The 14336-nt window shown below is 47.7% G+C and overlaps 1 protein-coding gene across 1 annotated transcript in view; it reads right to left on the minus strand.

Moving 5' to 3' along the window:
* RABGAP1 (RAB GTPase activating protein 1) overlaps window positions 1–14336 on the minus strand; it is a 91271-nt gene that overhangs the window by 33561 nt on the left and 43374 nt on the right. The window contains 3 exon segments of the mRNA XM_033137781.1: window positions 3017–3110; window positions 5888–6065; window positions 12953–13122. Of these exon segments, the coding sequence (XP_032993672.1) occupies window positions 3017–3110; window positions 5888–6065; window positions 12953–13122 (442 nt within the window).

Raw genomic sequence — 14336 nt, forward strand, 5'->3', positions numbered from 1 at the left:
TCAAAACTATACCCATTTCTCTTTTTCTGGCATAGGACATTTATCAAAAATCTAGCAACTGTAAGAGATCTACTCGGTTTCTCGTCATTCAATCAATGGATTAATTTAGCCTCCTGGGTTCTGTCTGCCTGTCCTATCAGAAGGGGGGGATAGAAATCTAGACTGGGCTGCCGAATAAGCTGGGCAGCAAAAAAGTATATGTCGCATAGCAATGAAATCTGGCCATTAGAGAGACTGCGTCAGACCAACACGGCTACCTACCTGAATCTGTCTCAGACAGTTATTGTTTGGTTTTATGTTTTTTATATCGTTATAAACCACTGTAATATATTTTTGTATATATATTTTTTTAAAAATAAATAAGTAAGCAAACAAATCCATGCTCTTTTGGAAAAGGATGACAGATTTGTCATTTTAGAAATGTGGAGGAAGCACATTCATGTATTCCGAAAAACAAACAAAACAAAACACAGGCCCACATTGGAACATATTTGGCAGGTAGGGCAGTGTTTTTCAACCACTGTTCCGCGGCACAACGAGATGTTGCCTGGTGTGCCGTGGGGAAAATTGAAAAATTACTTTATATATAGTCAATATAGGCACAGAGTTAATTTTTTTAAACATTTTCTAATGGTGGTGTGCCTCGTGATTTTTTCCAGGAAACAAGTGTGCCTTTGCCCAAAAAAATGGTTGAAAAACACTGTTATAAACCACTGTAATATATTTTTGTATATATATATATATATATATATATTTTACATAAGTAAATAAATAAACAACCAATTCCACGCTCTTTTGAAAAAAGGATGACAGATTTGTCATTTTATAAATGTGCAGGAAGCACATTCATGTACCGGTATTCAGAAAAACAAACAAACAAACAAAAACAGGCCCACGTTGGAACTTATTTGGCAGGTAGGAATCTAAACCACTGTAATATATTTTTGTATATATATATTTTAAGATAAATAAATAAACAACTCCACGCTCTTTTGAAAAAAGGATGACAGATTTGTCATTTTAGAAATGTGCAGGAAGCACATTCATGTACCGGTATTCAGAAAAACAAACAAACAAACAAAAACAGGCCCACGTTGGAACATATTTGGCAGGTAGGAATCTAAACCACTGTAATATATTTTTGTATATATATATTTTAAGATAAATAAATAAACAACTCCACGCTCTTTTGAAAAAAGGATGACAGATTTGTCATTTTAGAAATGTGCAGGAAGCACATTCATGTACCGGTATTCAGAAAAACAAACAAACAAACAAAACAGGCCCACGTTGGAACATATTTGGCAGGTAGGAATATAAACCACTGTAATATATTTTTGTATTTTTTTTTTAAATAAATAAATAAATAAATAAACAACTCCACGCTCTTTTGAAAAAAGGATGACAGATTTGTCATTTTAGAAATGTGGAGGAAGCACATTCATGTACCGGTATTCAGAAAAACAAACAAACAAACAAACAAAACAGGCCCACGTTGGAACACATTTGGCAGGTAGGTTCGCCGGGGGAAAAAAAATGGCGCACGTGTATGTAGAATCACAGATTTGGCGACTCGGAAGGGACCCTGAGGACGATCTGTCCCAACCCTCTGAATTTCAGCTAAAGCTCCATGGAAGCTCCCTTTGAAAACTTCCAATGAAGGAGAGAGAGCCCACCACCTTCTGGGGCACTTTGGAAGGCATGGATTGGACACCCAAGTGCCCCATGCTCATACATTGAGGGGAGCAGTTCACCCATTCAACAGATGGGTGAACTGCTCCCATTCAACTGATGAATGAGGGCTGGCTGGCAGGGCTCATGGTGGGAGTCTGCAGCAGCCCAGGTAAGCCTTCCACTCTTAGCTGGCTTACCTACCAGGTGTGGGAAGTGGCAGAGAGTGGGAGCTGACCTCTCTTGCACAGCAGCCTTCAAGCAAGAATCATAGAATCCTAGAGTTGGAAGAGACCCCCAAGGGCCATCCAGTCCAACCCCCTGCCAAGCGGGAAACCCCATCCAAGCATTCCCGACGGACGGCTGTCAAGCCTCCGCTTCAAGACCTCCAAAGGAGGAGACTCCGCCACACTCCTCGGCAGCAAATCCCACCGTCCTACAGCTCTCACTGTCAGGAAGTTCTTCCTAAGAAGGAGACCTTCAAGCAAGAATCATAGAATCATACGAGTTGGAAGAGACCCGCAAGGGCCATCCAGTCCAACCCCCTGCCAAGCAGGAAACCCCATCCAAGCATTCCCGACGGACGGCTGTTAAGCCTCCGCTTCAAGACCTCCAAAGAAGGAGACTCCGCCACACTCCTCGGCAGCAAATCCCAGCTCTTCCTCACAGGAAGTTCTTCCTAACGTTGAGGTGGAATCTTCTTCCTCGTAGTTTGAATCCATTGCCCCGTGTCCGCTTCTCTGGAGCGGCAGAAAACAACCTTTCTCCCTCCTCTTCCGTTGATATATTTGAACATGGCTCTCCTATCACCCCTTAACCTTCTCTTCTCCAGGCTAAACATACCCAGCTCCCTAAGCCGTTCCTCTTAAGGCATCGTTTCCAGGCCTTGGACCATTTTGGTTGCCCTCCTCTGGACACGTTCCAGCTTGTCCGTATCCTTCTTGAACTGGGGTGCCCAGAACTGGACACAGTATTCCAGCTGAGGTCTGACCAGAGCGGAATATAGCGGTGCTATTACTTCCCTTGATCTAGATGCTATACTCCTATTGACGCAGCCCAGAATCGCATTGGCTTTTTTAGCCGCTGCATCACACCGTTGACTCATGACAAGTTGATGGTCTACCAAGACTCCTCGATCCTTTTCACGTGTACTGCTCTCAAGCCGGGTGTCCCCCATCCCGTATTTGTGCCTTTCATTTTTTTTTTGCCCAAGTGTAGTACTTGACATTTCTCCCTGTTAAAATTCATCTTGTTGGCTTGTGTGTCACTGTCTTGCCTGCCTTACTCCTAACCATAAGCTTCTTCAAAACAGAACGGTTCACAACAGAGGGGCGAACCCGCTTACCATTTGGACAAGAGGTCTCCCCACGTCTCGAGGATTTTCTCCGCGCACTCTTTGGAAACGTCTCCGGAACCGCTCAGGAGAGGCTCGTCGTTATCTGTTAAGACACAAAACCAGCACAGGGGAAGGGGACGTGAGAGCAAGAAGCATCATTTCTGACCTCCATTTAGAAGGAAATACTAGGATGCGCCTGTTGTCTTTGTAATGACTGTGTCGACCACAGCAAACTATGGCAAGTTCTTAAAGAAATGGGAGTGCCGGGTCACCTCATTTGTCTCCTGAGAAATCTCTATGTGGGACAAGAAGCTACAGTTCGAACTGGATATGGAACAACGGATTGGTTCAAAATGGGGAAAGGAGTACGACAAGGCTGTATATTGTCCCCCTGCTTATTTAACTTATATGCAGAATTCATCATGCGAAAGGCTGGGCTGGATGAATCCCAAACCGGAATTAAGATTGCCGGGGAAAAATATCAACAACCTCAGATATGCTGATGATACTACCTTGATGGCAGAAAGCGAGGAGGAATTAAAGAACCTTTGAATGGGGGTGAAAGAGGAGAGCGCAAAATATGGTCTGAAGCTCAACATCCAAAAAACTCAGATCATGGCCACTGGTCCCATCACCTCCTGGCAAATAGAAGGGGAAGAAATGGAGGCAGTGAGAGATTTCACTTTCTTGGGTTCCATGATCACTGCAGATGGTGACAGCAGTCACGAAATTAGAAGACGCCTGCTTCTTGGGAGGAAAGCAATGACAAACCTAGACAGCATCTTCAAAAGCAGAGACATCACCTTGCCGACAAAGGTCCGTATAGTTAAAGCGATGGTTTTCCCAGTAGTAATGTACGGAAGTGAGAGCTGGACCATCGAGAAGGCCGATCGCCGAAGAATTGATGCTTTTGAATGATGGTGCTGGAGGAGACTCTTGAGAGTCCCATGGACTGCGAGGAGATCCAACCTATCCATTCTCAAAGAAATCAGCCCTGAGTGCTCACCGGAAGGACAGATCCTGAAGTTGAGGCTCCAGTACTTTGGCCACCTCATGAGAAGAGAAGAACTCCCTGGGAAAGACCCTGATGTTGGGAAAGATGGAGGGCACAAGGAGAAGGGGACGGCAGAGGATGAGATGGTTGGACAGTGATCCATGAGAAGAGAAGACTCCTTGGAGAAGACCCTGATGTTGGGAAAGATGGAGGGCACAAGGAGAAGGGGACGGCAGAGGATGAGATGGTTGGACAGTGATCCATGAGAAGAGAAGACTCCTTGGAGAAGACCCTGATGTTGGGAAAGATGGAGGGCACAAGGAGAAGGGGACGACAGAGGACGAGATGGTTGGACAGTGTTCTCGAAGCTACTAGCATGAGTCTGGCCAAACTGCGGGAGGCAGTGAAGGATAGGGGTGCCTGGCGTGCTCTGGTCCATGGGGTCACGAAGAGTCGGACACGACTGAACGACTGAACGACAACAATCTAGCTATGATCTCTGCACTGCGGGGGGTTGGACTAGAGGACCTTTGAGGACCTTTCCAGCTCTATGATTTTATGCCCCGTTTAGCTGTTGGCCGTGGTGGAGGATGAAGGACTACTAGACCCTTGCTCACCATCCTGAGTGATCTGCTAATAACTCTTACTCGTGTTTTCAGCGCAGGCCTTTTTTCTGGGCTGGCAAATGGTGGAGGGGCTAGGAGGGGCACAGGCAGTGTGTGTGTGTGGTCAGGATGGTGGTCAGATCATATTTATGGACTTTCTTTCTTTTCTTTTTTATAATAAACTTTATTATTTTTAAAAATGGTGGAGGGGCTAGGAGGGGCACAGGCAGTGTGTGTGTGTGGTCAGGATGGTGGTCAGATCATATTTATGGACTTTCTTTCTTTTATTTTTTATAATAAACTTTATTATTTTTAAAAAAAACACTCAGACATCTAACAAGCATCACATCGTTGAGTATTAAATACAATAAGACATAACATAAAGGAAGAAAGATAGAAAGGAAGAAAAAAGGAAGAAAGATAGAAAGGAAGAAAGTAATAAAGAAAGTAATAAAGATAGAAAGGAAGAAAGGAAGAAAAAAAGCAATAAAGAAAGAGAAATAAAGATATTTACAATATTACCAAAAAATAATAATAATCCAACACAAACATCGAAAACAAGATTTGTAACATAATTTCCAAAAATTAAAACATTCTAATGTTCAATAAAAAAAGGCTTCCAATTAAACTCGCTGTTTCTGCTATTTATTGTCGATTTTTTCCCCCCTGGTTTCCTCCTGTAAAAACGAGGTGCGTCCTATGGAGCGGAAAAATACGGTAGGTGCCAGCCGTCCAGCCCCACCCATGATGTACTACTGCCAGGTGAAGGCGCCATCGCGATCTGGCCCTCAAATCAGTCCTGGGTGATATATCAATACATCGCAAGGCCTAAACACGTAACGCGTTTATCACCTTCCCTGCGGCAAACCTTTAGCCGATTCGCAGCAAGAGGCGGCCTCGACAAAGCCATCTCCTTGCTCTTCTTCTTCGGAGAAGAAGAAGAAGAAGAAGAGTTTGGATTTGATATCCCGCTTGATCCCTACCCGAAGGAGTCTCCGAGCGGCTCACATTCTCCTTTCCCTTCCTCCCCGTTCTGTGAGGTGAGTGGGGCTGAGAGACTTCAGAGAAGGGCGACTAGCAGCCCAAGGTCACCCAGCAGCTGCGTGCGGAGGAGCGGAGGCGCGAACCCGGTTCGCCGGATTAGGAGTCGACCGCTCTTAACCGCTACGCCACACTGGTTTACGGGACGCGAACCCGGTTCGCCGGATTAGGAGTCGACCGCTCTTAACCGCTACACCACACTGGCTCTCTCAGTGTGGAAACAGCTAGTCCCCTTCTTACCTTCTTCTTCGTCGTCCTCCGGCGGGGATGGGATGATGGAGCCCTGAGATGCGGACTGCGGCAGGCGGAGCGCCGGGCTGGCGGTGGTTTTCCTCCTCTCCCTTTCCGACTCGCTCTCCAGGCATACGACTTCGTAGAGTGTGTCCGTGCTGTTCTTTCGGTCCTTCTTCTGCTTGATCTGAAGGAGACAGGGCAGGTTAGGTTTCAGCGCCGCGGAAGAGCCTGGCAAGAAACGCCCAGAGAGAGAATCGCAAGCGACTCTCTGTGTATATCTGCGAAAAAGACGCAGGAGGTTGGACATAATATTATGATGGAAGACTGGGAGAAGTTGTGGAAGGAAGGTATACAATTTACTGCTTGTAATACACTGAGGAGTACGACAAGGCTGTATATTGTCTCCCTGCTTATTTAACTTATATGCAGAATTCATCATGCGAAAGGCTGGACTGGATGAATCCCAAACCGGAATTAAGATTGCCAGAAAAAAATATCAACAACCTCAGATATGCTGATGATACGACCTTGATGGCAGAAAGCGAGGAGGAATTAAAGAACCTTTGAATGAGGGTGAAAGAGGAGAGCGCAAAAGATGGTCTGAAGCTCAACATCCAAAAAACGAAGATCATGGCCACTGGTCCCATCACCTCCTGGCAAATAGAAGGGGAAGAAATGGAGGCAGGGAGAGATTTCACTTTCTTGGGTTCCATGATCACTGCAGATGGTGACAGCAGTCACGAAATTAGAAGACGCCTGCTTCTTGGGAGAAAAGCAATGACAAACCTAGACAGCATCTTCAAAAGCAAAGACATCACCTTGCCGACAAAGGTCCGTATAGTTAAAGCTATGGTTTTCCCAGTAGTAATGTACGGAAGTGAGAGCTGGACCATCGAGAAGGCCGATCGCCGAAGAATTGATGCTTTTGAATTATGGTGCTGGAGGAGACTCTTGAGAGTCCCATGGACTGCAAGAAGATCAAACCTATCCATTCTCAAAGAAATCAGCCCTGAGTGCTCACTAGAAGGACAGAACCTGAAGTTGAGGCTCCAGTACTTTGGCCACCTCATGAGAAGAGAAGACTCCCTAGAAAAGACCCTGATGTTGGGAAAGATGGAGGGCACAAGGAGAAGGGGACGGCAGAGGATGAGATGGCCACCTCGTGAGAAGAGAAGACTCCCTGGAGAAGACCCTGATGCTGGGAAAGATGGAGGGCACAAGGAGAAGGGGACGACAGAGGATGAGATGGCCACCTCGTGAGAAGAGAAGACTCCCTGGAGAAGACCCTGATGCTGGGAAAGATGGAGGGCACAAGGAGAAGGGGACGACGGAGGATGAGATGGCCACCTCGTGAGAAGAGAAGACTCCCTGGAGAAGACCCTGATGTTGGGGAAGATGGAGGGCACAAGGAGAAGGGGACGACGGAGGATGAGATGGCCACTTCGTGAGAAGAGAAGACTCCCTGGAGAAGACCCTGATGTTGGGAAAGATGGAGGGCATAAGAAGAAGGGGACGACAGAGGATGAGATGGTTGGACAGTGTTCTCGAAGCTACTAACATGAGTTTGGCCAAACTGCGAGAGGCAGTGGAGGATAGGCGTGCCTGGCGTGCTCTGGTCCATGGGGTCACGAAGAGTCGGACACGACTGAACGACTGAACAACAACAACAACTTTCCAAAAATTAAGCTTAGACTTCATTTTGTTTCTGGGAAAAGTGAGTTATTCTTTTCACCCGGTAAAATTCCAACATCACTGGTAGATAAAGATAAGCATACACCCTTAGCCACTTGCAGTGTATTGTGCGAATTTCTGCCTGCTCCTATGTCCGTAGGAACCAGGTTCTCTACGGAGGTTTATCGGGCAAAATCTCTTTAGCACCTCCTCAAAAGAAATTAGGCAAAACAAAGCAGTGGCCCCTCCGCCCACAACACCCAAGATGCGCCTGGTCCTTGTAACGACTCAGATTAGGGCCTGAGAACAAGCCGAGGCCAAATGAGAGATCTACAGCAAACCTTTTTAAGAACTAAAATATCCACCCGGTGAAGTTAAACGACAGATCGACAGAGCCAGACTGATACCCAGAGAGAACTTGCTGCAAGACAGACCCGAAAAAAGAAAATAACAGAACGCCACTAGTCATCACATACAACTCCCAAATTAAAACAGTACAACGCACCATCAGAGATCTACAAACTCTCCTAGACAATGACAGTTCTCTTTCTCAAGCTCTGGGAGGAAGACCCTTCGTCGCCTACAGGCAGCCACCCAATCTCAAACAGCTCCTCACCCACAATAATACAACCACAGGACTCAACATGGACACTGGTACCAGAGCCTGCAATAAACCCAGATGCCAACTTGGCTGCCACATAAACCCGGATAACACCATTACTGGTCCCGACAACATCAAAACACGCCATCTCAGGACTACTGAATTGCTCATCTTCCAACATTGTGTATGCAATCAAATGCCAACAGTGCCCTTCAGCTCTCTATATTGGACAAACAGGCCAAACCCTACGCCAAAGGATCAATGGACATAAATCTGATATCGGGAATCGCAAGACAGAGAAACCAGGAGGAGAACACTTCAATCTCCCAGGACATTCTATAAAAGATCTCAAAGTAGCTGTCTTAATACAAAGGAATTTCAGAAATAGACTGGAAAGAGAAGTGGCTGAATGGCAACTCATCACCAAACTTAGAAACCATGGAGAGACCTGGTCTGAACAAAGACATTGGATTCTTATCTCATTGTACATAACAAAGCAGTGGCGTCGCTAGCCTCTGCGCTGCTGGGGGCGGCGGCAGCGCAGAGGACCCCCCTGGGGGAGGGGCACGACGCACGCGCCGTGACGTCATCATGACGTCACGACGCGCGTGTATGCAGAAAGGGGGGATTTCCCCCTTTCCGAGGCTTTTTTTCGGCAGGGGGTGGTGACCAGCGAGGAGGGGGTGACAAGCGTGCCCCCCCTCGCTGGTCGGCCCCCCCCGCCGAAAAAAAGCGGGCGGAAAGCCTGGAAAAGAAGCAGAGCGGCGCTTAAACGCGCCTGCTCTGCTTCCTTTCCAGGCTTTCCCCGCCCCCCCCCCGCGGTTTTTTCGGCGGGGGGGTGACCAGCGAGGAGGGGGTGACAAGCGTGCCCCACCTCGCTGGTCGGCCCCCCCGCCGAAAAAAGCGGGCGGAAAGCCTGGAAAAGAAGCAGAGTGGCGCTTAAACGCACCTGCTCTGCTTCCTTTCCAGGCTTTCCCCGCCCCCCCCCGCGGTTTTTTTCGGCGGGGGGGTGACCAGCGATGAGGGGGTGACAAGCGTGACACTCCCCCGCTGGTCGACCCCCCCCGCCGAAAAAAGCGGCGGCAGCACCCCATCCGTGTGCTGCTGCTCTCGGGGTGACGGAGGGTGCAGCGGCGCGTGGGAGTGGCGGGAGGGGTCGCCCCCACCCGCCGCTGCTCACCCTGTCACTGGGGCGTCCCGCCCCCACCGCCCCTCCCCAGCGACGCCCCTGTAACAAAGCTATCTTTAGCCATCTCACCCCTTGCCTTTCCCCGCAGGACTAATTGCAGGGAAAGGCAAGTAGCTGTCTTAATACAAAGGAATTTCAGAAATAGACTGGAAAGAGAAGTGGCTGAATGGCAACTAATCACCCAACTTGAAATCATGGAGAAACCTGGTCTGAACAAAGACATTGGATTCTTATCTCATTGTACGTAACAAAGCTATCTTTAGCCATCTCACCCCTTGCCTTTCCCCGCAGGACTAATTGCAGGGAAAGGCAAGTAGCTGTCTTAATACAAAGGAATTTCAGAAATAGACTGTAAAGAGAAGTGGCTGAATTGCAACTAATCACCAAACTTGAAACCATGGAGAGACCTGGTCTGAACAAAGACATTGGATTCTTATCTCATTATACATCACAAAGCTATCTTTAGCCATCTCACCCCTTGCTTTTTCCTTTAAGACTAATTGCAGTCGTCAACAGGTTTTCCACACCTATCAGCCGATCACCCATTCCCACCACCCTTCTGAGTAATACCCCCTCCCCACTCCCTCACTATATTTAAGGATCTGGTGACTTCTGTTTCAGTGTATCTGAAGAAGTGTGCATGCACACGAAAGCTCAGACCGAGAACAAACTCGGTTGGTCTCTAAGGTGCTACTGGAAAGAATTTCCTATTTTGTCAAGACCAAATGAGGGAACAAGCCTCACAATGAGAGTGGGTGGAGCGAGACAAGAGCCAACAGAATTAGCTCAGCAAGATAAAACTTCCTTAAATTAACAAGGCTTCTGCTTTGAGGGCCGAGAAATATTTATAGCCAAGAGAACCAATTGTTCAAACCTCTCCACGTTTCACCATCAAGAGAGGAGGAGAACATAACCTCAAAGACTTCCCGCACACCCCTGCCCTACATAATAATAGTCCGGTCAATATACAAAATGACCTGGGCAAAATTGCAACATAAACGCTATTAATGGCATTTTTTATGAGAATTGGGTGTAGAATAACATATAGAAAATTAGACAAAGTTAAATGACAGGAACCCTGTGAAATGGTGATTTCAAAATGGCCGACCTGCTGTACCAATTGCATTGTGTTTCGATTAGTTTTCTAAACTTAATTGTGTGTATCCTATGTTTTTTAATTGTTGACATATTAGAAAATGTTGAAAACAGTCACGTTCTTCTAGCTGCGGACAATATTGATCGCAATATTCTTACACTGTTGGCGAGGACACATTCCATGGTATGGGGACGACAGCAGCAATAACCCCAGCAATAACCTTTTCTCGTTGTATTCCAAGAAAGAATATATTGAGCTGCGACTTCAAAGCTGCCGCGTCTATCAACGTTCATGAATACCGATTTGCATCCAGTACTCTCAGAGGCATTCGGTTTAAAATATTGCCTGATATCTATCCCACAAATGTCAAAGTAGATCTGCTGTGGAAACTGTCGAGGAACTTTGAACCACCAATGCCTGGCTGGTCCGGAATGATGCGCTTAATACATAATAACCAAAATAACCAGAAAGTTGAGAAATCGCCAGTACTTTTTCCTACCTATCCAGTGTTTTTTTTCTTTTCTGTAGTTTGCCCGGACTATAATAATAATGCCAAGGCATGAACCAGTGGAACCTCAAACGTGCCACAATCGTCTTCCTTTGATTTACAAGCAACTCCCCATTTGTAGGGGGCTGTATTCTGGGTCACTATGCACGTCAGCAGTCGTGTGTGAGCCCATTCCGCGCCCCCTTCCAGGGCTGAAAAATATGTGTGTATCAGGCGTTGCGTGTCAATCAGATGCCACCCGTACTATTTCATAGAATCATAGAATCCTAGAGTTGGAAGAGACCCCAAGGGCCATCCAGTCCAACCCCCTGCCAAGCAGCAAACGCCATCCAAGCATTCCTGACGGACGGCTGTCAAGCCTCTGCTTAAAGACCTCCAAAGAAGGAGACTCCACCACACTCCTCGGCAGCAAATCCCACTGTCGGACAGCTCTCACTGTCAGAAAGTTCTTCCTAATGTTTAGGTGGAATCTTCTTTCTTGTAGTTTGAATCCATTGCCCCGTGTCCGCTTCTCTGGAGCAGCAGAAAACAACCTTTCACCCTCCTCTAGATGACATCCTTTTATATATTTGAACATGGCTATCATATCACCCCTTCACCTTCTCTTCTCCAGGCTAAACCTACCCAGCTCCCTAAGCCGTTCCTCCTAAGGCATCGTTTCCAGGCCTTTGACCATTTTGGTTGCCCTCCTCTGGACACGTTCCAGCTTGTCAGTATCCTTCTTCAACTGTGGTGCCCAGAACTGGACACAGTATTCCAGGTGAGGTCTGACCAGAGCAGAATATAGTGGTACTATTACTTCCCTTGATCTAGATGCTATACTCCTATTGATGCAGCCCAGAATTGCATTGGCTTTTTCAGCTGCTGCATCACACTGTTGACTCATGTCAAGTTGATGGTCTACCAAGACTCCTCGATCCTTTTCCCATGTACTGCTCTCAAGCCAGGTGTCACCCATCCTGTATTTGTGCCTTTCATATTTTTTTGCCCAAGTGTAGTACTTGACATTTCTCCCCGTTAAAATTCATCTTGTTTGCTTTGGCCCAGTTCTCTAGTCTGTGAAGGTCATTTTGAAGTGAGATCCTGTCCTCTGGGGTATTAGCCACCCCTCCTAATTTGGTGTCATCTGCAAACTTGATCAGGTTACCCTCGAGCCCATCATCCAAGTCATGGATGAAGATGTTGAAGAAGACTGGGCCCAAGACAGAACCCTGTGGCACCCCACTAGTCACTTCTCTCCAGGATGAAGAGGAGCCATTGATGAGCACCCTTTTGCAAACTGGATCAGGATGCCCTCAAGCCCATCATCCAATCATGGATGAAGATGTTGAATAAGACTGGGCCCAAGACAGAACCCTGTGGCACCCCGCCAGTCACTTCTCTCCAGGATGAAGAGGAGCCATTCATGAGTACCCTTTGGGTTCGGTCAGTCAGCCATTTATTTGATTCCCTTCCTGCCTTTCCCCCCAATGAGCTCCAGGTGGCGGAAATGGTGCTCTTCCTCCCCATTTCATCCTCAAAGCACTCCTGTGAGGTAGGTTATTGTCTGGGGTCGCTGTCACCCTTGGGGTTTGCGAGGGAGGGGGGCAGAGAGAGACCGAGGCTCCAATGGATGCTGCACACCGGCTAGCCAAGTATCTCCAAAAAGTCATTTCCCATCACTTGAACTTTGAACTTTTAAGTGACACGCCGTGACACCCACCAGCCCAAGCAGCCCCACTTGGCATTCCAAGGCAGGAAGCAACTCTACCCACCCCCTGGGCTGTGCGAGAAGGGGCAAAATGCACAAACCCAGCCTCTCCCAACCCTCCCTGCGATAGGCGGGAAAGTACTGCCTGCGCAAGGGTTGAGGCTCAAGCCCTCAAACGGCACCATGTCCAAAAGTTTAGGCAGACCAGAGTCCCAGGCGGACGTAACTCAAAGGGCCGCAGAGTTAGGGAAGGAATGAAAAGGGCCCACCCCACGATAATATCCACGCCGCTAAAGATGGGACCCACAAGCGTTACCTGCTTCAGCTTCAGGAAGAAGTTCTCGGTGGAGCTCCGCTTGCTGAAAGGCCAGAAGAGCCTCTCGCCGGCAGGGCACACGCGGACTTTGGTCTCCAGGAGGAAGCGCACGGGCTCCTGCACCTCGGTGATCACCAAGTCGACGGCCGTGGTCAGGAACAGCACTTTGTCTAGGGAGAGGAAGCAGGGTGGCTGGTGTTTCCCCCTGAGGCCATTCGACACAGCTCTTGCCCTGTGCCTATGGCCCAAATCATAGAATCCTAGAATCCCAGAGTTGGAAGAGACCCCAAGGGCCATCCAGTCCAACCCCCTGCCAATCAATCAATCAATCATAGAATCATCGAGTTGGAAGAGACCCCAAGGGCCATCCAGGCCAACCCCCTGCCAATCAATCAATCATAGAATCCTAGAGTTGGAAGAGACCCCAAGGGCCATCCAGGCCAACCCCCTGCCAATCAATCAATCAATCAATCAATCATAGAATCCTAGAGTTGGAAGAGACCCCAAGGGCCATCCAGGCCAACCCCCTGCCAATCAATCAATCAATCAATCAATCATAGAATCCTAGAGTTGGAAGAGACCCCAAGGGCCATCCAGTCCAACCCCCTGCCAATCAATCAATCAATCAATCAATCATAGAATCATCGAGTTGGAAGAGACCCCAAGGGCCATCCAGTCCAACCCCCTGCCAATCAATCAATCAATCATAGAATCCTAGAGTTGGAAGAGACCCCAAGGGCCATCCAGGCCAACCCCCTGCCAATCAATCAATCAATCAATCAAAGAATCCTAGAATTGGAAGAGACCCCCAAGGGCCATCCAGTCCAACCCCCTGCCAAGCAGGAAACACCATCAAAGCATTCCTGACAGATGGCTGTCAAGCCTCCGCTTAAAGACCTCCAAAGAAGGAGACTCCACCACACTCCTTGGCAGCAAATCCCACTGTCGGACAGCTCTTACTGTCAGGAAGTTCTTCCTAATGTTTAGGCGGAATCTTCTTTCTTGTAGTTTGAATCCATTGCCCCGTGTCCGCTTCTCTGGAGCAGCAGAAAACAACCTTTCACCCTCCTCTAGATGACATCCTTTTATATATTTGAACATGGCTATCATATCCCCCCTTAACCTTCTCTTCTCTAGGCTAAACATACCCAGCTCCCTAAGCCGTTCCTCATAAGACATCATTTCCAGGCCTTTGACCATTTTGGTTGCCCTCCTCTGGACACGTTCCAGCTTGTCAGTATCCTTCTTGAACTGTGGTGCCCAGAACTGGACACAGTCTTCCAGGTGAGGTCTGACCAGAGCGGAATACAGTGGTACTATTACTTCCCTTGATCTAGATGCTATACTCCTATTGATGCAGCCCAGAATTGCATTGGCTTTTTTA

The sequence above is a fragment of the Lacerta agilis genome, chromosome Z (assembly GCF_009819535.1).
Source record: "Lacerta agilis isolate rLacAgi1 chromosome Z, rLacAgi1.pri, whole genome shotgun sequence".
Taxonomy (NCBI): domain Eukaryota; kingdom Metazoa; phylum Chordata; class Lepidosauria; order Squamata; family Lacertidae; genus Lacerta; species Lacerta agilis.